General features: G+C 39.8%; 1 protein-coding gene across 2 annotated transcripts in view; it reads right to left on the reverse strand.

Moving 5' to 3' along the window:
- Nucleotides 1–24,456, reverse strand: part of mdga2a (MAM domain containing glycosylphosphatidylinositol anchor 2a) — a 194,436-nt gene that overhangs the window by 25,727 nt on the left and 144,253 nt on the right. For both annotated transcript variants that reach the window (XM_072689830.1, XM_072689829.1), the window contains exon 11: nt 746–923. In XM_072689830.1, the coding sequence (XP_072545931.1) occupies nt 746–923 (178 nt within the window). The remainder of the gene's footprint in view (nt 1–745; nt 924–24,456) is intronic.

Below are 24,456 nucleotides of genomic sequence, written 5' to 3' on the forward strand. Positions count from 1 at the left end.
CTTTCCTTCATTTTTATTTACAGTCATTTCATTGGGGCTTGACAGGAGAGCAATTTATGGGTCCGCATGCCATCTGTGGTCTAGGTGTGTAGAGTCTGCTCCATTGCGGGAGGCATGACCACTTCAGGCTTTGATCCATTATTTCCATGACATTACTTGCTCTGGATTGATCCACTGCATTCACTTGCACATCACAAAGCCAGGAAATTCAGAAAACCAAAAACACTTTTGGCTGTGATGAGCAAGTGCAGCTCTGATGTGCAGCTTTGTTTAGAGGGCAAAAACAATGCTTTGATGCCAAGCGGTCATGGTTATGCCAAGACGATTAAAGAGATGTTTTTCTGTGGGTGGGGTGAAAGGACTCACAGCTGCCTGAATCATCATCCAAAGTTTTTTAAATCACTGCAGTGTGAAGCAACACTAGTGCCTTTTTTAGCAATTGGCATTAAAAAGGAAAACTGGCACTAGGCTGGCCAGAACCTTAAAATCAGCAAACCAATAAACTCCCAAATATTTACCATATAAATCTTCAGATTTTCCAAGACTAATGTGGCTACAAAACATTCAGTAGAGAGTGGAATGAGATGTCTGGTTGCAGAGAGTCTGATCAAAGCAGCATTTGCTTGTATGAATGTCTTCTAAATACTTGTTGTGGAAGTTCAGATTATTTAATATGATGTGAAAGATGTGGCTATGTCATATCTGAATCATGCATTTTTCTCACGTTATAAGGGCAGTCACTCACCGCTGTAGCGAATGATCCTTTCAGCAGAATCTCCCTCTCCAAAACGGGTGATAGGGGTGAGGCGCACCTGGTAAGCCTCAGGTTTTACCAGCTCGGTGAGGTTGTAGGTAAGAAGGTCCCCTTTCTGGATGGTGCCTTCCATCGGGATCTCCTGCTCCCACCATCTCTGCTGTCCTGTCTGAGGAAGAAATGGACTTAGAGGCAGAGACAATGCTTTGTGTGCCACAAACATAACTTTAGGGTTAAAAATCAACTGTTACTTCAATTACTTCATATCAGTGGCAAACTGTGAATATTACTACACCCCTAATGTCATGGAAAAATGGTCATTTCTGCTGGTCTCCCAAAGGATTTCTGTATTATATTGCACTAAACTAAAGGTAATCCCACACTTGTTTTATTAACTTATAATTATAAACTTTTGATGCATTCAAATTTGGAGTATGCTTCTTCTAATAGTAGGCTATAAACATTGACATTCTTGTAAGCTTATAAAAAAAAGTCCAATCTGACATCATTCCACACAGAGCTCCAGAACTGGACAAAATTATTAGATTTCAATAATGTGATGTTTCTTCAATTGATGTATTTGTGGTCAGTAACAGGTGATATAGAAATCACACATTCAACCAGTTTAAATGGAGAAAAGTTGATTCAGTCTTTGTGTCTGTGTGCCACACTGAGCATTAAGGAAAGAAAGAAAATGGACAATCTCAAGACTACGCAGTTCATCTCCAGAGATCTTAATGTTAATGTCCACTGTGTCCATTGTGTGCAACGTCATTAGGACGTTTACAAACCATGGTACCGAAGCTAACCTCCCTGGATGTGAATGGAGGGAAAAGCTATGGTAGGACACTCAGGAGGACTCAGTCATTGACATATCTAGAATTTTCAGATCTATCTCTGCCTAAATACTAAAACATGTACAATTTCCTTTTTGTTGGCTGAAGAATTATTAGGTCTTCTCTTAATGCCTCAAATGTCATAAGAATTGCAACTGCAAAGTCATCTTCCCCAGTTCTTAAACAAAAAGGTCACATACAGGATTTTAGCACAGAATTAAAGTTCAGCCCATACTGCCAGATAAATATTTGATCCACTAGGTATCATGTCAAAATATATCATCATTATAACTTATTATTTTGTCAATAACAAGTAACTGTATTATGTTGGCAATGTAATTTAAAATATAATTCAGGATTTAATGTATCATTATTCCAACTTAATTAGTCAAAATGTGGGGCTAAAATGCAAAACAATAAGACATGGGCCATGACATGAGTTTATTTTTTGAGGTGGTCATATGGTAATTCGGAAGTTGTGCCAGTAAGTTCTCTAAACTTCCAAAACTGGCTACCACTACTAGCACAAATTGTCATTATAGTGTCAGTAATTACCACCACTTCTAGTAAATCTGCCTCATAAAAGCTTCTTTTAGGAATTGTCTGTTTTATACAACTGAGGGTGCATGTCACAGGGGCAGACTTGGGCCAGGATTCTACCCAGTAATTGGTCATACAATTCAGCATAAGCCTGAAATGTCAAAAAATAATTATCACTATATAATAATGTGCTTGGCCACAGATACAATTTGCTAACACTGAAACTAAGATTGGAAGACCTGGGAGAAAGTTTTGGCAAACAAAATAATGGAAATAATATGGATTATTATCCATATTATCCAGATATTATGAGATGTATTTCTTTTTAATAAAAAGCTATTCACCTGATGGAGTTCAATGAACTTGCTGACATGACTTGAGCGCATAAAATATATGCAAGACTGAAAGGCTGAAGTTATGCAGTCTCTGGGACTTAATGCCAAAATTGGTACGTATAATCAGATCTCGTACTGGCTCCTTGCACCAGCTATTTGCATATACACTTGACATACTCTATACATGGTCTTTCCTTTTTGCCTACCTTCTTACGTATACACCTTTCATTGTATATTCTTTTATTCTGTGATTAACTACTTTGCCATGTCGTTGTGACATAAAGACATATCATAAAGCATTTTGATGTCTGGACTGTCTTTGCACACTACAATCACACCAATTATTCATCCACTGTGTCAGGAGCTCGCTTTGTATTGTTGCAGAGCTTATCTGGGACACGATTCTGGACACACATTCGGAGCATAATCAACATTTAAAATGGCTTAGGTTTTCTACGTTTCTACGTTTTCTAAGTTTCATGTGGGTAGAAAACCCTGATAAGGTAATTTCTTTTATAAAAATACGCTGCTATTCTTAATCTAGACACTCGTTGGTAATCTTTGAAAATGACAATTATGAGAGTGAAAATGTTTTAGGAGTTTGAAAGAAATTGTTTCACTGAGTTCAGGAAAACAATGACTCCACTATACAGAATGTTGGATTGAAATCTAATCCAGGTGCACAATATAGGAATCACATCTTTTCAACACAGTGGTGAAAAAAGTGTGATTAAATACCTAATTCAAATGTGTTTAAATTGAACTCACACAAAGGTGATATCCTTTGTCCTAATTCTAATAATCCTAATAGTGGAGACAAGGATTTTGGGCCCCATGAAAAGATATAGACTAAAAGACTAAGATCTTATAAGAAAAGTGCGGAAGGCCCTGTTTTACAGATTTAATTTTATTTTATATGGTACAATTTTGAATTATAGATTCATGGTAATGCATTGCCTGGCTGAAAAAAAAACAAAAACCATCATGGTTTCGGATGCTGTTATGCTGGAGAACCAGAACTGGCATCCTAGGGTTGACCAGCTAAACCAGCACCATGCCAACATTAGACCAACACAAGACCAACAACAGATCTCACACCAACATAGACCAGCATAAAAACACTTACTTGTAAATATTTTTTAAATAATAATTCATAAAAAACCTCTAAGCTCCTGCAGTTATGCCAACTGACCTGTCAACAGTTGGGAGTAGGGCTGTGATATAGGGACGGTGAGGCTGAAGCTGCTTGCCTGTCCTGTCACAGGGCAGAGGCAGGGACAACTCATTTAGTATAAACCGCTGCTAAAAACGTTGCCTGCATTGATTAAATGACAGCAAAGAGTGAAAGTAAAATGGAAACACTGAATTATTTGTGAAGATATTAAAAGGTCTATGGTCTAAGCTAACAGGTTCATTTCCAGCACTCACAAACTACACCCACTTTTTTGTGGAAAACTGAGTGACTGTCACCCATTTCTTCCTCTCCCCTGTCTTAGTTGTTTTTCTTTGCATTTGTGGTAATTGGATTTTTCTTTTTAATTCAACTTCACTCTGAACTCAGTGCACTGCTCGCATTTACAATTCGCAGAGACTGGATATTTACTTTTTGCCAAACAAGAAAAAAATATAAATAAAATAAACTAAGAATAATGAAAGTTAATAGTTTACTATTGAAATAATAACCCAAAATGATCTAATACATTTTAGGGGTCTTGTCAGTCACAGGCCCTTACAATAATTCTACCCTCCCGCCCCATATATGGTACTACTGAGTGGAGATTCATTCCAAAGCCCCAAATTTTCATGTCTCAAATGTACAATGACCTGATACATACTACTACTATAAGTACTTTAAACCTTACAAAAGTTCCCCTCACAAACATTTCTGACTGCACCCGAAATAGTGGTGTTAATCTGGTGAACCGAAAGCACTTTAGGTCCATCTAATGCTGTCTACTCAGTCATCTGCTATTGTTCAGCTCACCAGTGCATTCTTGCTTCCTAACAATAAACAGGACAATTGATTTTGGCACGCCTAATGTTTTGGCTATGTCCGCAGTTGATTTATTCTGATTTTCAGCTTGAGATGGCCTGCTTTTCTGGCACAGTCCTTATGCAGAGAGGCAACAGCAAGAGCCTCCAGATGCAAATGCCACATCCAGAATCAAATCTAATCTTTTGTTAGCTGTCCTGAGCGTAGACTAATGATGTACTGATTCCCAACTGGTTGCCAAGTGAGCAGCCAACTGCTCAATTACATTTAGTCCCCTAAAGTGGCAGGACAATGAATAAAAAGAGCTGTAAATCCTACATGCTTTGCTCGATATGGATGTGCATACCCTAAAATTAAAGCTGTCAGTCTGCACTTTGACATCACTGTCATTGTTTAGTACAAAGTATCAAACCAAAACACCACAATGTCACATTTGGACTGCACTCACATTACTCTTACAGCTGCTTTATCAAGTCTTATTAACTTACACACTGGTTCAAAACTCTGGTTGACCTATTCTGCAATTTCTCACCTCAGGATTCCCTTAAAACAGGAGTCTTAAAACAGTCAGTCTCAAATTAGTGTTGTATTACTCTTCCCATTTGAAATGAAAGTAAAACCAAACTTCAGATTTCCATTAAGACAATTAATTTAGGTAGCTGTTGCGAGAATTCTATCAGAGATCAGTATCAAGCCTGAGGCATGAGCTTCTAAGCTTGTTTTGGTTTTGTTCGGTTCTGAGTCACACTGAGCAAGCGTCCCACCCACACTTGAACAAACCCGCCCACTCAGCCAGCTCTTTAACTTTTACTTTCATGGTAGAAAAGCGATGCAATGCCACATATTGCAAACATTATATTTTGTAATGATGTGACTGATTCACAACATCTAAGTCTTACACTAGAGAAAGTTAAATGAAAGTAAAATGCAAACTAATATCCAAAGTAAAGAATACACTGGAAACCCTATAAAGGTCAAACAACCAAGTAATTGCCAAAAAATCTGAATTTTAAATTAAATTTAAAACTGTGTTTATTTGACATTCTGACCCATTATTAAGAAAATACTTTATTCACATTGTGCATTACTTTTATTTTGAATCATATTTAATACATCTGGATTTGATTCTCACAGCCTTTTTTGTTTTAAAAAAAAAATTAATCTCGTATTTACTCTGGCTTAACCTATTGCCAAATTGCATGCCTAAAATCAATGGCCCACATGGAAGTACCCATTAATTAAACTGTTTGGCATGGGCAAGCATGTGACACTGTAAACATCTTTACATGAAGTTTGCAGAGCAGAGGTGAACTTTACCAACACAGGAGCCAATTGCTGCAAACTATTGCAACAAAATTAGCAAAGACACTGAACAAGCAAAACTACACATTATGGAGTTTACAGTAAGATGTATAGGGCGGCAGATTGCTTCTGACAGTGTGTTTTAGTGTGTTGACCTCTCAATTGACTTTTAAATGTGAGGGGACTAAGTTAAATCCTTTCAGTATAGGAGGGGAGAGCCCTTTCTTCCAACTACAGCTTAAAGGGAACAATTCTGAGCTTAAATTGGTTTTGGTCGATGCCTTTTATAACCATCACGGCAGATGAGAGGCCATATTTAATTAAACTCCAGCACCAACAGTTCCATCCTGGATTCCTCTGAGGACCCGGACTGAATAAAGAGCCTGGCAGAAAACAAACTATGATCGCTCGGTAATCACTGGGGAAGAGTATGAATGCAACTGAATGCAGCTGTTTCTTGCTGCCGCAGACACAATTGAGTGAAACAAACACGTATTGGATTAATTGTGAAAACAGGCTTAGGCTCCTAATGTTGCCATGCAACATTTAGGCAAGCTGTAGATACACAACGCTGGGAAAACAGTTCTCATGTAATGGCTGTTGATATTGGCCACACAGATTTTTTTTTTCCCCAGTGGACTTTGCTGAGTGGCGCACTTACATAGGCTCCGGTGGTAGCTGGACAAGCAACTGTGGTTCTCGAGTGAAATAGAAAATAAGCGCCCAAGTCTATAAAGAGAGGACCAAAAGGAAAGGAAAGCAATGCGGCTGTGGCTCAGTGGAGTTGCTAGCTTTCATCAGGGCTTTGCTCATGTCTGGTAATAAGATTTCCATCTCAAGATCCAATTACTCTTTATTGCTTCTGTGCAGTTTCTAATTCTATGCCTAAAGATCTTAGAGCGAGTAAATTTGTGAAAGGGTGCATCTGTGAAAAGATGGAATTTTATCTCTCTCTTCTAAAATAAAAAAAAAAAAAAAAATACTGTAACTTTTATGCAAAAACTTTTCAAAAGGTCTTTATAAACAGGGATGAAGATAACATGGCAAGCAGCAGCAGTTGATCTCGCTCGTGCAAAGACGCTTAGCCCAAAAACTCAATTAACCCCACTTGTCCAAGTTGACAGAATCTTATTTTCCAGAAGCCGAGAAAGTCACAGTTAACGTTTCCCAGATGAATCGTGAAGCACCTGAAGTCAAGGATGTTTTACATAAACACAAAACCATCTTAACTGGAGTACCCTCCAGTACCCTGTTTCAATCCTATGCCATTAAAGTACTGCAAACACATCTGCTTATTCATGTTGGTTCGCAAACCCACTGCTTCTTTCAACCCAGCGCTCAAATCTTAATGCATCCTTGATCAAGACACTTCAGCTTCTTGGCTACAAGAGCAGAGCAACAGCTTTTGAACTATGTGAGTGAAAACGATGGAAAAAGGAAAACCTGGAGGGACCTTTACGAACCAATTGGTTATGACTATGCTCAAATCTCTGGCATTTACAAAAGATGGCTAAAATAAGATGCATGAATGACCTTGACTAACAGGGGAAATTATTGACTCTAAGCCAATTCTCAATTGATCTCTGTTGATGTTCGACCCTCAACTCTGAACTGTAACATTCCTTAACAAAATACTTTCAGTTTCATTCAGTATGACTAGATATTAGTTCTAAACATAAGCTCCAGGTGTGCGACTGGATCAATAGATTAAGAAGAGGTGGTACACCTGCAAATACAGCTACTTTCTTCTGGTACACGTAAATGGAATTGCTCTTTTTTGCCATCATCAACATCTGCTTTGCGATCCATTTTTCACACATCCAATGAGAATTACACTGCACTGTACCACCTCTTCTCAATCTATGAATCCTGTTGCATACCCTGCAGGTATTTAGAGCCTTGAGCAACGCCATCTGCAGGAGCCTGAAGTTACTACCACCTTAAACACGAAAGGTAAATAATTTTCATCAGACATCAGTGCTCTCTATCGCTACCAGATCAGTAGTGTATATATCATCATTTAGAAGTAGGCCAGTGACACTGAATAGCTATTGTGATGTGCAAAATCCACTCTTCATTTACTAAATTCCCAGTCATTAAACGACCATAGAGTACAAGTTATTTCTCTGCAGGAGATTTTCCTAAGATTAAACATAGGAGGATCCATGTGCATAAGGTAGGTCAAAGTCAAAGGAAAATAAGTGGAAAAAATTTATTGTCCAAAATAAATCCGTCACTGTGAATATCTAGCAGTATATGTGAAGCATTACAGGTTCAACATAGACAGCCAGTGTATCATATTAAAGAGTCTGACATTTTATTATCAACTTAAATAAATCTAAATTTTGGTGAATTACAATGATGTAAGGACGCAAAAGTATACATAAGCTTCAAAAGCAAAAAGTGTAACTTTTTTCAGTTTACATTCACTAAAATACAGATAAAACAACAACAACAGGAAAACACCTCATTTGCTTGCTGTTTTTATATTTTGACCATTGCAGATTTATTTTAATATCTGTATGTGTTTTCTACTATTTTGAAGAAATACTTGAAATTGCCTCTAGTTTATGTAAGGCTTGTGTAAAAAGCCTCAAGATTTGGATGTGTAATTTCAGATGGAAAATGGAAAAGGGGCTGGAGTGTTAAGAGTTTAAGCCTTTTGTTTTTGAAAAATAGGAAAAAACCAAGCTGTCAGAAAAATAATCGGCCTACCTTTCCACTGTGAGAATACAACTCAATGCTGTGGGGAGTCTTTTACTGGGGAAAGTAAACAGTGTGAGGTAAAACATTTGCAAGAGCGGATGACCGTCACTAATAAATTCAAAACAACCATAAAGTCTTTCTTAAGCAATTCCCTTTAGCAGTGCCCGCTGAAGTATACAGTTGCTTAACAAATGTCTAAATTTCTTCATGATTGGCTCATGTATTTATTGCTTCAATAAGCTATTGGTACATCAGTTGTACCAGTGCATGTAATGCTGTAGTTTGTGTATCTGGATTGGTAAAGTAACAGCAACAAATGAAAGGAACAAACTCGCTAAAGCACTATTTGGTTAATACCCTATTAAATTAGGTTCACACACCTTTTAGCTACTACAAAAAACAAATCACAGGTTATTGCAACCCTGAGCAACTGGACATGCTAGTAAATATTTTGGGTTTTTCCCCCAAAGTATGAACACTCAAAACTCAGAAAGCATAAAGTTTACACTTTAAGTCCAAATTAAGCCAATATGTCCTGTTGTATGTACTGTACACATTTTCAGTAATACTACAATCAGTATTCTCCAGTAGTCTAATAGTGTACTGTAGTCTGCTGATGTACGTGACTAAATGTAATCAAAAGCCATGAAAGGCATGATCATGCCATTCATTACAACAGTGTTCCATTGTACGCTAAGCACATAATACACCACATTCTAGCAGTTCCCTGCACATAGAGTATGCTGATCCTTAAGCAGGCAGTAACCCAGAGTCTGTTTTACGCTAAGCATGTAATACACCACATTCTAGCAGTTCCCTGCACATAGAGTATGCTGATCCTTAAGCAGGCAGTAACCCAGAGTCTATTTTAAACCCTCAACTACACTAAGGTGTGTTATTCAGTAACTACAGAGACTTCTGTACAAACTGGTGGGGCTAATATCTGGTAATAGAAGTTTGTATTAACTGCCTGCTGTCGCTGTTTAAAGGGATTAATGTGATAACATGGGATGAACAAGTTCACCCAAAACCATGGTTAGAATCAAAAATATTCAAACGTATTCAATCTTCTGGTGGTAAGGATTACTTGTTACTTGTGAGCGATGTGGAAGTGTCACGCCCGCGCCGCCGCGCCCACCCCAGGGGCGGTCTCAGGCCGCGGCTCACAGGCGATCAAGAACTCCCCCTTCAAAGTCATGTCATGTTTTGTTATGCTCTGGACTTTTATGTTGAAAAGGACTCTTGTGTTGACACCCATCGTCACCATCTTGGTTTTAGGTTGTGTTTGTCATGTGTCTGTTCATTGTTTGGTTAATGTGTTACACCTGTGGGCTGGTGTATTTAAGTAGGGCTAGTGTCAGCTGCTGGTGGCTGAGAATTACTCTTAGTGCAACCAATGCACTCAGGATACTCAGCTAACCTTGGGTACTCAGTGTTCACCGGTCTAGTCTGTGAGTCTGTCTGTATCTAGAGGACTCTTCTGGCTGTAGCTAGTTGAGTATAGCAAGCTAACTAGCTAGGCAGTATTATTCTCAGGGTCTGTTTGGGGGCTACTGCAGGTCTGCGGCGATCTCGCCAGGCTTCACGGTTTTAGCGTGCTCAGGTTCAGGAGCTCCGGTAGTGAGCAACTCTCAAGCTCGTTTTGGCAGGTAGCTTCACCTCTGTTGGACCGGTTCGGTTGTCTAGGTTTGGCGGCTGACTCCCCACTCCCACGAGTCATGTAAGTTCAGCGCGCCTGACTAGCGCACCTCTTTTGTCTCAGTTAAAAGTTTTTCCCAGGCTCTGCCTGGTGGTTTATGTTTCCGTATAGGGGTTCAGGCTCAGCCCCGGCAGCTTGCACAGCCCTAGTGCCTCACCAGCCCCAGGTGTGTTCTTTTGTTTTGCCCCTCTTGGTTGTCACGGTTGTTGTTTCTGTTCCTCTTTGCCCCACGTAATTCTTGCGTTTTTCTGTTTGTTTTATTGTTTATTGTCCCACAATAAACTTCTCGCTTTGGTCCATCCCCTGCGAGTGTTCACCCATTCTTGTCAGACTGTGTGGATCACAACAGGAAGCATGGCTATTCACACATACAGCACTGTGGATCAATACAGTGGGCCAGAAAACATCACTGTTCATCAGTAAGTTCTATAGACAAATAAACAGTCAAATCATCCACTTTGCTTACTAAAAAGAGAATTTATAAAAGTGAGTGCTATTTACCCACTGCAGTTCTCTGACTAGCGATTAGGTAAACACTTCAAGCCCACAGAGGTACCAGAAAATGTGTGTGTAGAACAACATGGTTAGATTTCACTGCGTAAAATAGTTGTTGTGCCTATTCTCTATATTCTGTGCTGATTCTCTCTGTTATGCGTTGATTCTAAAATATTCCTTCTTATGAATATATTTGACTTATAAGTCACTAAACAGTTTGGCTCCACAGTATCTTAGGAGGAGCCAAAACATAAAGACCATTCTTGCATTCCTGTGTAAAAATATAAATAGTTAATTGACTTTTTCCTAAGAAGTGTATATATTTCACAATGCCAGAAGTGATAATTATGTATATACAAATGTTCTCAGACACTATTGCTTATATTTCTTTCAAATAGGTTAACTATCACTTTAAGAGCCTGAGCGATGGTGCTGAGTTTGGGCAGCAGTTAGGATACTGGTAGCAACATAATTACGGTTTGTTTCAGTAAGTTTTTTTTTTTTTTTTTTTTTTTTTTTTTTTTTTCCATCACTTCTTCAGTCTGAAATAAACTTTTGGGTTTTTTGTTAATTCGTACACTGAGTCTTGTGGAAGTTTCCCTTTCTTTGCTGAATAGCGCAGACTCGAGTAAAGAAGTTGCTACAGCCACCACAGTACATTGTTTGGCTCACATACCCTATAAGCCTATAACATCACAGACACTTTGTTCCAAGGACACTTTGTTGCACCATGCCTAATGCCAGATGTGGGCTAATGAAGGGGTATACAGCCCCCCCAGCATTAAGCTGTGGAGCAGTGGAACTGTGTTCTCTGCAATTGTGGTGCTGCATCAGGTACTTTTTGGATTAGTTGGAGATAAGGTGTGAAATGCAACCAAAGCCTCACAGCAATGACCCAAAATCTACAGGACATCTGTGTGCCTTTCCCCCACCTTCTGAATGGTGAAGATGTATTTCTGTTTACTAACCCTGTGCCTTATTCACCAATATCTTCCTTAGAATGTTCTTGAGAAAATGCCTAAAAAAAGCCTATGACAGATTCATGGTGTTATTAAACTGCAGAACTGTTCACAGCTCTGCTCTTATAGCGATCGAATCTATTGTCCTTGTAAACTAAACAAATCCCAAATGAGAGAACACTGGTGAAGGCCAGAATCTTCATAAAAACTGTGTGGTGTGAGATTTAAGAAGGAATCTCTTTTTAAGAACAATTGGTAAATAAAGCCCAATGACTTTTATTCACATACTGCCTCTACCTAGAATGTTCTGCAGTGATTCTAAAGATGGCTATCACACTTAATGTTCTTACACTTGCAAGCTTGAAAGTATTAAGTAAGGTTATTCTTTTTACAATAAATGACAGATTTCGGCTGCAGCTCTGTGTTACGACTACAGTATTTGACACGGCATGAGAAAAAGCTGCGGAGCTTATTTGTGTCACATCACAACATGCGACACTACCCTCATTTGTATCCATTATGCTAGAAGACACAAGGACAAAAGATGATTGCAATGCCACATGTGGAGGAGCTGGCAGCATCAGCAGAGGGAAAAAGCCAAAGTTTCACTTCCAGAATAGGCTCGGTGCCAGAAGCACCCTATAAGGTCAGACTCATGAGATGAGCATTATCATATTTGTATAATGCAATTTGCATTAACTCCTCATTATCATAGTCCAAGAATGACTTTTTACCACATCATAGTATTACCTACAAAGCAGCAGTTTCTCTGCTGTGTTCGCCCAGACGCCATTCCTCCTCCAAATCCTCTTTCTTCAAAGCTTGGCCTGTTGCAGATTGTCAGAGAATTTCGATTATGAGTCCAATTGAGCATAAATATGACACATGATTGGGAGAACTCATCTGCCTTTAAGCTTTCGGGGCGTTCTGCACAATGTGAAAAATCTTGACATTTCCGCTCCTCTCCAACTGACCTTTATTTAAATACCAGGATCTGAGAGATGAATGCAGGTTTGCCTTCCTTTGGTCCAGGAGGCAGGGAGACATGCCCCTTAAAAAATTGGGGTTAATTACAAACACAGGAGGTTTGGTTAACCTTAGATGCAGCGCTGACCCTGTAATCCAGCTGTGGATGCAGGAAAATAAACCCCATTAAAAGATATCGGCTTCAACGAAAATGAGATCCACAGACGCAGTCTGTCCCCGGATAATCGCATTTTCACTCTAAAGTTCTTGCTTTCACAACACTCCCCTTGAGCGAACATGCAGTGTTTGCCAAACTTACAACAACAAAAAGGAGGAGGAGGGGCACATAATCTCACTGGAGTCACTGGAACCAGCTGGACATGGAACGGAGGTGCAGGATTTCGGCCATTGCCATGGTTTGAGGACAAATACAGGGAAAAGTTCCCTCTCAACCTCACTCTCCGCTTAAGTATACTCCCTAACCCAGCTCCCCCCCACCCCACCAGTTTTGTTCAGCCCTTTTGTATTCTGCAGTGTAATATATGTTGCCGGTCGGAGGTAAAATGCTTTGTTGCTATGGCAACCAGGCCCACTTTTCATTCATGACATCGTTCAGCAAATCTTGTTGTATAAAACGGGAGAGAGAGAGAGAGAGAGAGAGAGAGAGAGAGAGAGAGAGAGAGAGAGAGAGAGAGCAGGGACAGCGATATAACCAGAAAGAATAAAATGAGAGCTGAATTGCCCTCATGTAAAATCTAGTCTAAGCCATTTTTCTAAGCACATGGAAACACAACGAACGGATCCATGCGGGTGAAAGGAACTCATTTATTCTGTGTGAGTAACAAGATCATTTGAATTCGAACTAAGACATCCATGAGTAAATCCTTTGCTTCACAATTTATAAAGCAGTAATTAAAGCACCAGAAACCCTTTGAAAGAGAACTGTGGTTCTATAATTAGACTGAATGAATGTGAGGCTGATTTGATGGATTAATAAACAAACGTTATTGACACACAATTTCACATGTGGGCATGACCTAACATGAGGAGTAAAACCTCAGCACTCTTAACACCAAACATAGTGTTAATACAGTGAGGAGCATTCTGGGTTTACACTGTGAGAACCCACAGCCCCTGCTGCTAGGGGCAGGGTTGTGGGTGGGCGATATGGTAAAAATATTTTATACTGCTGAACTTGAAGACTTTTACACAAATAATATACACACTATACAATAAATATCTATATACACACATTATATATACATATATATATCACTGCTGTCCAATGAAAACCATCTCCATTTATGTCCATTTTTAGTTTTCTCCATCATTTGAACCCTGTAGCTGCTCTATACACTATGTAAATGATTCTGGATAAACAGACTAATAGAAACGCTATAAATTACCTGGAATAAACACTTGTTTAAATTGTCATATATATATATATATATATATATATATATATATATATAGTTGGGACAGATGCAGTGAACCTGTTGTGATTTTACCATGAGTGCAAAGTGTTTTGAGGCATGGCACTCACTTGTTCATGATAAAATCTCTGTAAAGCACCTTTACAGTCTCAAAGCAACATTATGTAGCATTTTTTAAGTAACAGTTTCAGAATCATTGTGATGCTCCACAGACTTGGTAATAACCTATCATTGCTACTCTGGGCTTGGCGTGCCCCTAACTTCACTCTGTACCTTTGAAGAAGAAGGCAGGACAATGTTCACAAGAACCATTGAGGGCTTTACTTATATTCGAGTAAAGTCCTGTAATATTACTTTACCACTTTCTATGCTGGATCTGTATTTCTCAACTTGTCCAGAAATGCATGTAAGCCTTGTGTCCTTCTTGAGGGGTGGCTCAAACCACAAATTACACTTCCTGATTGTAGGGGAATTCTCGAAAAACGCTGCTGTTCAAAGAGTGGCTTTTTGCTTTTACGAAGTTTGTCTAGTCCCTGTACAGAAGTACTGGCAATAGAACTGGAGCAGATCTCTGGAGCAGATAAACATGAACCTATTGGCAGCATGCATAATGCCAGGCATGGGCTAGAGGGGTATAAAGCCCCCAGTGTTGAGCTGTGGAGCAGTGGAACTGTGTTCTTTGAAATGATGGATGGTGCTCCATCCAGTACTTTTGGGATGAATTGAGGAGATGGGGGTGAGGTGGAGTGGTGATGATCCCACATCCAGACCTCGCCTAATGCTCTTGCCGTTGAATGCAACCAAATCCTCACAACAATGCTCCTCCAAAATCTAGTAGAAAGCCTCCTCGGGACAGTAGATGCAGTTACTCCAAAAAAGCAGGATAAGCTCTTTTTAATATCCTTGATTTCAGAAGAAACAATGAATGAGCAGGTGTCCCAACACCTTTGTCCATGTAGTGTATGCTGTGCAGTATGCCCACAGATCAGAGTAGATAGATACTGAGGGTCAGCTGCTTTCCTATATATTTAATGCTTGGCAAATCAGAGGATCAAATATATCATAAAGCAGATGTGATCATTTTGTTGTACACTATATGTGGATTTTTGATTGGATTTTTGATTTGGAAGCTGCTATTAAGAGGAGTTTGTGCTGAGTCAGAGGAAAACTGTAGATCAGCTGAGGTGCAATATGTCAAAGTTACAGTCAATTTTAGGACTCTGGCACTATTAAATATGAATTATATGATGGCCTTTATATGGTTTATAATACCTTCCATATGGTCTCATGAAGCAATTTGTCTTAATTTTCTTAAGCTTTTTAGCATCTTTAGCTATTATCTTAAGTATAGAAGAATGGGCTTTTCCTGCAAGTTCTTATTTATGATCAATAAGCAGTCTAGGCATGTCGGTAAGACAGAGGCACACACCTACACATAGGCTGATACACAGTACCCATCACTGTGCCTGTTCCTATGAGCGGTAAAGCTCCACACATGACTGATTTCATTTTAATGTCCAATAAGGCACAGAGCCCGGAATTCATTTGTAAGTAGGGTATTATGACAACGATAGGCCATATGCATGGGCCTGAGGACAATTCCACTCGAGATGCCTCATCTGGTGGGATGTAAATAGCATCTTTTCAGGCAACGGCAGCGCTGTTGTGTGTCACTTTGCATTAGTCCAAAGGGCAGTTCAATGACAAGGCAACAGTAAAAGCACTGCTATGGATGTTCCCTGTGCCCTTAAAATTCCTACAGTGCTGTAGACAGAAAAAGGCAACAGTGTGTTAAGGTCTACAACAGCGCATAATGCTGCCATAACTGCTGCTAATGACATGTGACCTCGCACTTCCTCCTAATCCAGTGTTTATATGTTTAGAATTACAGAAGAACAGTCAACAAGAAAAGCTGACTGATCATAAATACTGTATATGAAAAGTACAGTGTGTGCTTGCATCATCAGCTTCTCTACACATAAAGATGCCACTGCATGCCCCTGGATATGCCCCAAATGTGTGCATAAGCCTGTGTGAAGCCTGTGTGAACTATTGGCAATAGAATAGAACTCTCTGGAGCAGATAAACATGAACAAAGAAAGTGCTCCATCCAATACTTTTGGGATGAGATGGGGTGCTGATCATCCAGCACTAACGCTCACTAACGTTCTTGTTGCTCAATCAGATCCTCACAGCAATGCTTCTCCAAAATCTAGTAGAAAGCCTCCCCTGGACAGTAGAGGCAAGAGCAAACTCTTGAATACCCTCGATGAATAAGCATATTGTCTATGTAGTGTATGCTTTACCTTTCGTATTGCAGTTTACAATAGACCATTCATTTCATTTGATGAAATCTGGAGTCTGCCCATAGCACCACTAACCTGAGACACACTCAAAGTACATCACTCAGCACCATACAGTCAGTACAGTTTTAGAACACAGCAAAACTAGCAGAAAGGTGACCAACAATGTATAGCAACAATATAGCAATGGTATAGCAACAATAGCAATACATCGAGCATAGCCACCCATTAACCCAAGTTGTGCTGGTTCTGTGAGCATGTATGTCTTTGTCTCTCTGAAACAAAGACAGACCGTGTACATGAGCGAGCCTCAGTGAAGTGGTGGTGGAGTCATCACAGAGTGGAAATTAGAAGGATAAACAGTATGTGGCAAGCAACCAAAGGCGACCAGAGGAAGCTGCAGTGAAGACGAAATGATTAGATAAGAGCCCTCTGCTGAGCACACTAGAGAAGCAGTGGCGTGGCAAGGGCACCCGGGGGAGAGGGGTCTGTGTGGGTGGAGCGCTGCCCTGCCTTCGAGACTTCAACATTCAGGCAGTTCCAAACACACCCGCCTCCCCACCCAGCCATAAGCTCATTCCTTAGGGATCCGTAGAGCCCCCTTATTTCTCCTCCTCCCAACAAAACTCCTCTGATGCTCAGTATGGGAATACTTAACCCATCAATAATTTGCTGTATGTCTCAGTGCTTTTATCACATTGATTCATGGTAGCTCAACAACGATATTGATTAGTGCTGATGTTCCTACTCCAGCTAGTCTGGAGGCAGATTTTACCAAGTTAAAGGGGACAAAGGCAAGATCTTGGGAAAAACTTCATAATTCCCCCGAAAGTAATATAAAGATGCACAGTGAGGAGTGTCTAGCCCGACTTTCCGTAGGGTTCTTAGAGTTAAGTGGTTTTAACTCAAGTGGTAAATACAATGTAATGTCTGCTCACACATCTGCACATCTTGGGATTTGCTGCGCTACAGAAAAAAAGGTGAAGTTCAGATGAACCCAGTGCACTGCTGGGGTTGAACACGGAAACCAAGATCAATGAGAGTGCTCCCACGTCCCATTCAGAGTTCCTCATGGCGCTGCTGCAACAGTTCGGAGTTATGATGACATCGTTACAGTGCGATTGCAACTCAAAGGAGGTGGAGTGCTTTTTTCGAAAGCCAAAAAACTGAGGCAGATCCGCCAAACCTGACAGCCTGTCAATCCCCATAGTCTGCCTCCGACCTTCCCACTGACCAGTGACCCAAGTTATGACACATTATTTACCTATTACGTGTATGATCGAAACCTAATTTGGAATTAGACGAATTGGATCTTGCCAAAAATGCTTCCATCCGTTCACACTCACACGAAATGAGCTCATATAAAAACCAATTACTTCTTCTAATTGGATTTTGGGGACACAGGGAAAACAACAATCAAAGCTTTGAAAACAGGGAAACAATGTGTGCATTTCCACACCTACTGCCTCATGAGCTGTAAACAACGACAAGATTTACTTTTTTCCTTATATGGCGCCAAAGTCCCAGTTTAGTTTGCACAGTCAGAGCAGAATTCATAGGATTGGAGATTCTGACACACAGATTTCGGTGCTTTGTGAGCAAACAATTTTGCATGCCTGTAGCTCTAAGCAGGTTTAGAATCGGCTGCTCTATAAAGAGGCTTCCCTGTCCCTTTGTTGCTGCAGTCTGGAAACCAAAGATAGTGCATAAACAATATAATTAAAGAGATTTAATCCTCATTAATGCACACTATAAAATCCCCTTAATGAAAGATGAATAAGTCATAAAATATTAAAAGGTGTAATTTAACAATCTATACATATAAGTCACTAACTCGGGCCAGCAGTTTTGCAGTCGTATCTGCATAACGTACTGAAGTTAGAGCTTTGGGCTATTCAGAACTCGTTAGAAGGGGCAATTACGCCCCAAGCAAGAAGCTGAAGCTAATATATTAAGCCAAACATTGGGGTCACTGAAAGAGCAGACAATGTGAGTGCTCAGAAATAAGATCAAGGACTGAATGAGACGGTAAAGAGAGTAGGAAAAGGTAATTAATCAAATCTGCAGCCCTGAAACACTGCAACAGAAAGATACAGTAAGGAAAACCTCTCCCTGATATTTTTTGCCACCAGTTCCTTTAAAATGCTCCATTAAAATTATTTTTATATAGTGTATATAGGCAGTCTGCCTCTATGAACATTAGTGAAAGAATGTGTGGTTCTAAAGAGCTCACTCAATTCTTTAAGCATACCCAGCAGTGTGAAATTTCTGCCCTTCTACATATTTCACCATCATCTCTGAGTGGTATTACTGCAACTCAGCCATATGTTGTATATATATATACCATGTAAAGTTAAAGAGTGCTCCTGTAGGTGTCCCAATACTTCTGTGCCCATAGTCTAATTATATATATATATATATATATATATATATATATATATATATATATTTTTTTTTATTTTTTATTTTTTTTATTTTGTATGGAGACATCCAGCTGTGATCTGTTGCTCTGTGCTCAGCATGTGATCAGCGTGGGTGCCGCATATGTACATAGCTGTAGCACATATGTAAATACACTTTTGTAGTGAATTGTAGTGAATATTTTGTTCTATTTTGTATAGAAATATGACGTGTTGGAGCTCAGTCAGGCAGGGCACTGGAGCAAATCATTAATGGCTGGTAGCAACCGAGTACTTCACTGAAACATACTCTCCTAGGTCTTGCGTGATCTGGTAGCCATGTGGATCCAAAAATTGGTCAGCAATACCAGTAGATTTATAGAGGCCATGGGCTACAGATCAGGAGGACTCAAAGAAAATAGACAAGAAAGGAAGCTCCATTCTGTCTATTTGGATGCAAAAGCCACAAATGCTCACAGACTTCAAGAAGAAAACATGGAGAACCTGGCATGGATTTCACAATGAGGGACCCACAGAGTTTAAAAAGACATTAACCGTGTCCATCCTATTTGTATCAATACTTCTATCTGTTTAGGACATATTATTTGTTCACACAGAACAATGTGCTCAAAATCGGGTACATCCCTAGTGGACTTGCGGTTTTAGGCTTCAGTAAAACTTTAAGGAGGAAAGCAAGACCAGATTACATATCATACATACATACATAGCAAGGATCTGCAGAGATCAGAGATGTTCATTTTCAATCATAGGTGTAACTGAGCTTCTGCTGAAAGACAGCTCAGTGTATTAACACACTGCCACGCAGGCGAGAGAAATTAATGCAGGAACAGTTCATGGCCTTGAGAGGTGTTGGGGCATGTGATTCCATGACATTATTACAAAGCAGCTCAACTCGACACTACATGCATCTTCATGATTAATGCAAGAGCACTTTCATTCATTCTGTAGCCAAGGGGCATGTGGCCTACAATCACAGCACATCTCATGTACTTCAGTACATGCATCCCAAGTTACACCACTGCGGCACCACAACTGAGGGATGATTATGAACGTGACATAATTCAATTTCTCTTTAAGATTAAATGAACTGAGGTGAGCGCAGCCTTTCTGAAACACCAAGGGCGAGATGTTGTTTTTTTTTTCAGTCTGTGACTTTTAATGCATCCAAATATGCAGTGAAGTGAGGATCTGGGATCAGATGCTCAGTACACACCCATCTACCATTGGCTGGTGACAGCAGTCTATGCCACACCGTTCACACTCCAAACAGAAATTTCTGACATGCCAGAAAATAATCGGAACAGCTAGCGCTGGAGCGGCTTTCATCCGCCCACACTACAAGACTGCTGGCATGAGAAAGATCTAAGGTTTCTCTCCAGCTGAAAAGTAGCTTGTGAAGGCTAGGACAGGGTAAACTCTGTGTAGTGCAGGGTTAAGCTTTGAAAACTCAAGGCAGTCAAAGTTTGGAAACAGCATGCTAAAGCTAATGCTTATTAGATGCCTTCTAAGTGCAAACAAACCTCCAAAAATGTGATGTTTCTGCATGGAAGAACGCAGCGCTCAAGTAATTTCTTTCAGAAAGTTGACTTACGAAACTGTCTTAACAGAGTGTTTCCCAGTCCGGACCTCAGGTGGTCTAAAAATGTCTTTTGTTCTAGCTACAAATTTATAGGCTAAAATTTGAGAACGAGCTAAGCCAGGCAAATTACATGACCAAAAAATTATGACACATTAAAAAAGGCCATTAAAGACAGCATAAAATGACATTTTAAAAAGTAAAATGAATAAAACAATAAGATGGCACAATTGGTGATTATCCAATCAGTTACTGGGTATACAGTTTGTGCAGTCACTGCATATGTGTTTGCAGTCTCTCTAAATTTGGTATAAACGTTTTATTTCACAAACATTTGTAAAATGTTCTAAATGGTTCTAAAGAGCTTACTAATTTCTGTAATAGGGTGCCTGTCGCAACGAGTCTGTTTGTGAAATTTCTGCCCTTCTAGATATTCCACCATCATCTTTAAGTGGTATTAATGAAACAAGGAACCACTTCTATATAACTGCAGAGCTCCAAACCTGCTGTTTGAGCTACAGGGGGGACATACACTGCTCAAAAAAATAAAGGGAACATTTAAACAACACAATATAACTCCAAGTAAATCAAACTTCTGTGAAATCAAATGACTGCCATTATGTACCGAGATGAGATCCTCAGACCCCTTGTGAGACCATATGCTGGTGCGGTTGGCCCTGGGTTCCTCCTAATGCAGGGCAATGCTAGACCTTGTGTGGCTGGAGTGTGTCAGCAGTTCCTGCAAGATGAAGGCATTGGTTCCCCAGACCTGAATCCGATTGAGCACATCTGGGACATCATGTCTCACTCCATCCACCAACATCACGTTGCACCACAGACTGTCCAGGAGTTGGCGGATGTTTTAGTCCAGGTCTGGGAGGAGATCCCTCAGGAGACCATCCGCCACCTCATCAGGAGCATGCCCAGGCGTTGTAGGGAGGTCATACAGGCACGTGGAGGCCACACACAATACTGAGCCTCATTTTCACTTGTTTTAAGGACATTACATCAAAGTTGGATCAGCCTGTAGTGTGTTTTTTCACTTTAATTTTGTGTGTAACTCCATATCCAGGCCTCCATTGGTTAATAAATTTGATTTCCATTGATGATTTTTGTGTGATTTTGTTGTCAGCACTTTTAACTTTGTACAGAACAAAGTATTCAATGAGAATCTTTCATTCATTCAGATCTAGGATGTGTTATTTGAGTGTTCCCTTTATTTTTTTGAGCAGTGTACAATATATACTCTTTTGTGCATGCACATACTTACGGTTGTGTGTTAGGGACTTCACAAACCTGCACTGCTAACAGCAGAAGGAAAGAAAGACAAAGGTAGAAAAGGCTTTGACCCAAAAGAGACTGGGTAATGGCTTCCCAACAGCTGATTTTGGCTTGTTTATAGGGAAATTTGGGGTAGCCATCAGAGTAGCCTTGATAAGCTTTTTTTCCTGGTATACATGGGTTTGGGTCTGTGTGTGATATGGATGTATGGAGTCCTGCTGCTTGAGCAACACCATTATAAAACTGTGTTGCATGTTTGGAGAGGCTTCTAGCTACATCTGGAAGCTACTGGCATCATTCTGTATTTTTTTTCATGCTGTGTGAGGTGTCAGCTTTCCATGCTAGGCTGGCATGCTTACACTAGTGCTTTAGAGCTGTCTTTTAGGTTGTGGGCATCCTGTGTGAACAGAGAGATTTTCAGGAACAGGTATATAAGGATAAACGGGTATAAACTGCCTGTGTTTGTCTTGCATGTCATCTGTGAGTGTATATGTGTATATGTGTGATGATGTCAGCATCGTCGATTTGAGTGTCTTTAGTATAGCCTATGTTGGCTTTGAATGGGATGTTGTATTCTGAGTACGATTCTTCAAGTTCCACACAGGCGAAACAGGAGTTTCCGAGAACTTCTCCCTGCTGTGTTCTGCATCCCTCTCCTGCTTTTTCTGTGTGTCTCTGCATGTTTGTGTGTTTTGTGGAGTGACTTTGGAAGGAGAGCTGAAAGTACAGGGTGGAAATTTTCCAAAAACTGGCTTATGCCACCGGTTTCTACAAAATCACCTACTGTGGCTTTAAGTGTTTCAGCAGTAACAACACTTTGTAGAACCAAATGTAGAAGTTTTAAAGGTGTTACTGTGTTCTATCTCTGTATAGTACTGTTTTTTTTAGCTTTGTTGGATTGTGTTCTTAATTATATATATATATATATATATATATATATATATATATATATATATATATATAATAAAGAACACGATATATATATATATATATATATATATATATATATATATATATGTTAAATACTTTTTCCCTGTGTCATTTCTCATTATTACACATAACTTAATTTATGGACATCCATGGTTACCGACATCTGGTGAGAATGTCATGTCATTAGCACCTTTAGAAATATATTTACTTAGAAAATTGCTGACGTGTTCAATACTCATTTCACCCGCTGTATGTATAAATGCAGAGAGGCACTGAGAAATCACAGCAATAAAACAGTACAGTAGACCAAACATAGAGGAATGTCAACGTCTGCATTGGTCTCAAAGGATTAATGGAGCTAAGAGATTTGGGTGCCAAAACAAAAGAATCTATGAATTCCAGCAATATTTTTTAATGAAAGAAGCTTGCTTTGGTAAAATGCAGAAACAAACAACCAGTACTATTTAAACAGAAAACTAGTGCTGAACGTGGGTTTTATTAGAAGAGAAAAAGTGAAAGGAAAAGCACAGAGATTTGCAAGAAATCCCAGCACTCTGCATAAACTGCATAGCTGTGCAAAACCAATAACTTAAATTTTTGTTTTATTCATGACAGAGCAGAAAAAATGTATGACTACTCAAGCGATATCTGTTATTGACTGAATCACATTCAAAGCCATTGTAAAGTATAGAATTCCATACTGAGTTCTGTATTAACGCCTCTCAAATAATTCAATGAAGCAACTGCATTATGATGTTTGTGATGCTCGAGATAGCAGAGCTAAACTGCCTTTTAATGTGTAGTCAAACATGTATAAAACTACTATTAAAGAGCTCAATCCATATTAGCACTGGGATTACAGGGAAATTTAGTGCCATCTAACTAGGTCAGGTGGTAACTGCACATGCTAAACGAGGGAAAAATGTGGTAGTGCAGTTTCCATGAAGAGTAAAACAGGCCTGTAATTCTTGTTGATGAATGAGCAAATGTGTTACCGGAATGGTAATTGCTCTTAACGCCATGATGCATTTAACGACTCCAGTCCATGCTAATACTGCCGACCCCTGATGCAGGCTAATAAGGAACTAACAGTTTCTTTACTGGAGGCTGTGCAACCTCACTAGACCTCTAGAGAAGCCAGTAGCCGCTTTAGGCACTGTAGCACTGCCTAATATGTTTAGTTTGCAGTCTCTCCCCCAGCTAATCACACCATGCAGGCTTCACACCCTCTCTTTGCGAGGGGAACACACATGCCCTGGAAATGTCACAGAGACGTGAAGAAGCGCCTCCATACACACGTAGCGAGTTCCAGAGCGCTCTGCCGGGTATGCGTCCGACAGGTGACCAGCCAAGACAAAATGATGGATAAGGGCAGCTGGGGAGAAGCAAACCAGCTACAAACGGCACTGTTAAGTGCAGACTGCAGTTTATTAATGGAGAGAGGAGGTGACTAGCAGCCTCTCCAGGCATATAACACAACTGCGCACACGTCTCACACACACACACACATTTCACACACATCTAACCTATGACTAGCAGTCTTGATTCTCCTGTAAACCTTATCTTCATCCCTCTGGACACAGCTGTTAATTAGCTTTCTGCCCCTACTCTTGTTTTGGACTCTTTGGTCTTTCTCTCTCTTATATATTGTTCAATTACTTTTGAACCTGTAAAAATGTAAGGATTATTTCTTTGAATTCCACTAAGGTGAGAAAGAATTATGCAAAACCTTGAGAGGAACCATGTTCAGAGTAAATCTGCATTCTTCGTTCATCCATCTTCGTCATTAATGTTCATCAACGTTTGTACGGTGGTAAGAATTCTATTACACTGTGTGCACCATTATACTATTAAATATCAGCCCAGTCTGTCACAAAGCTATCTCATCACCATGTTATCATAGAATATATCTCATCACACCGTCACCC

Source organism: Salminus brasiliensis, chromosome 10 (genome assembly GCF_030463535.1).
Source record: "Salminus brasiliensis chromosome 10, fSalBra1.hap2, whole genome shotgun sequence".
NCBI lineage: Eukaryota > Metazoa > Chordata > Actinopteri > Characiformes > Bryconidae > Salminus > Salminus brasiliensis.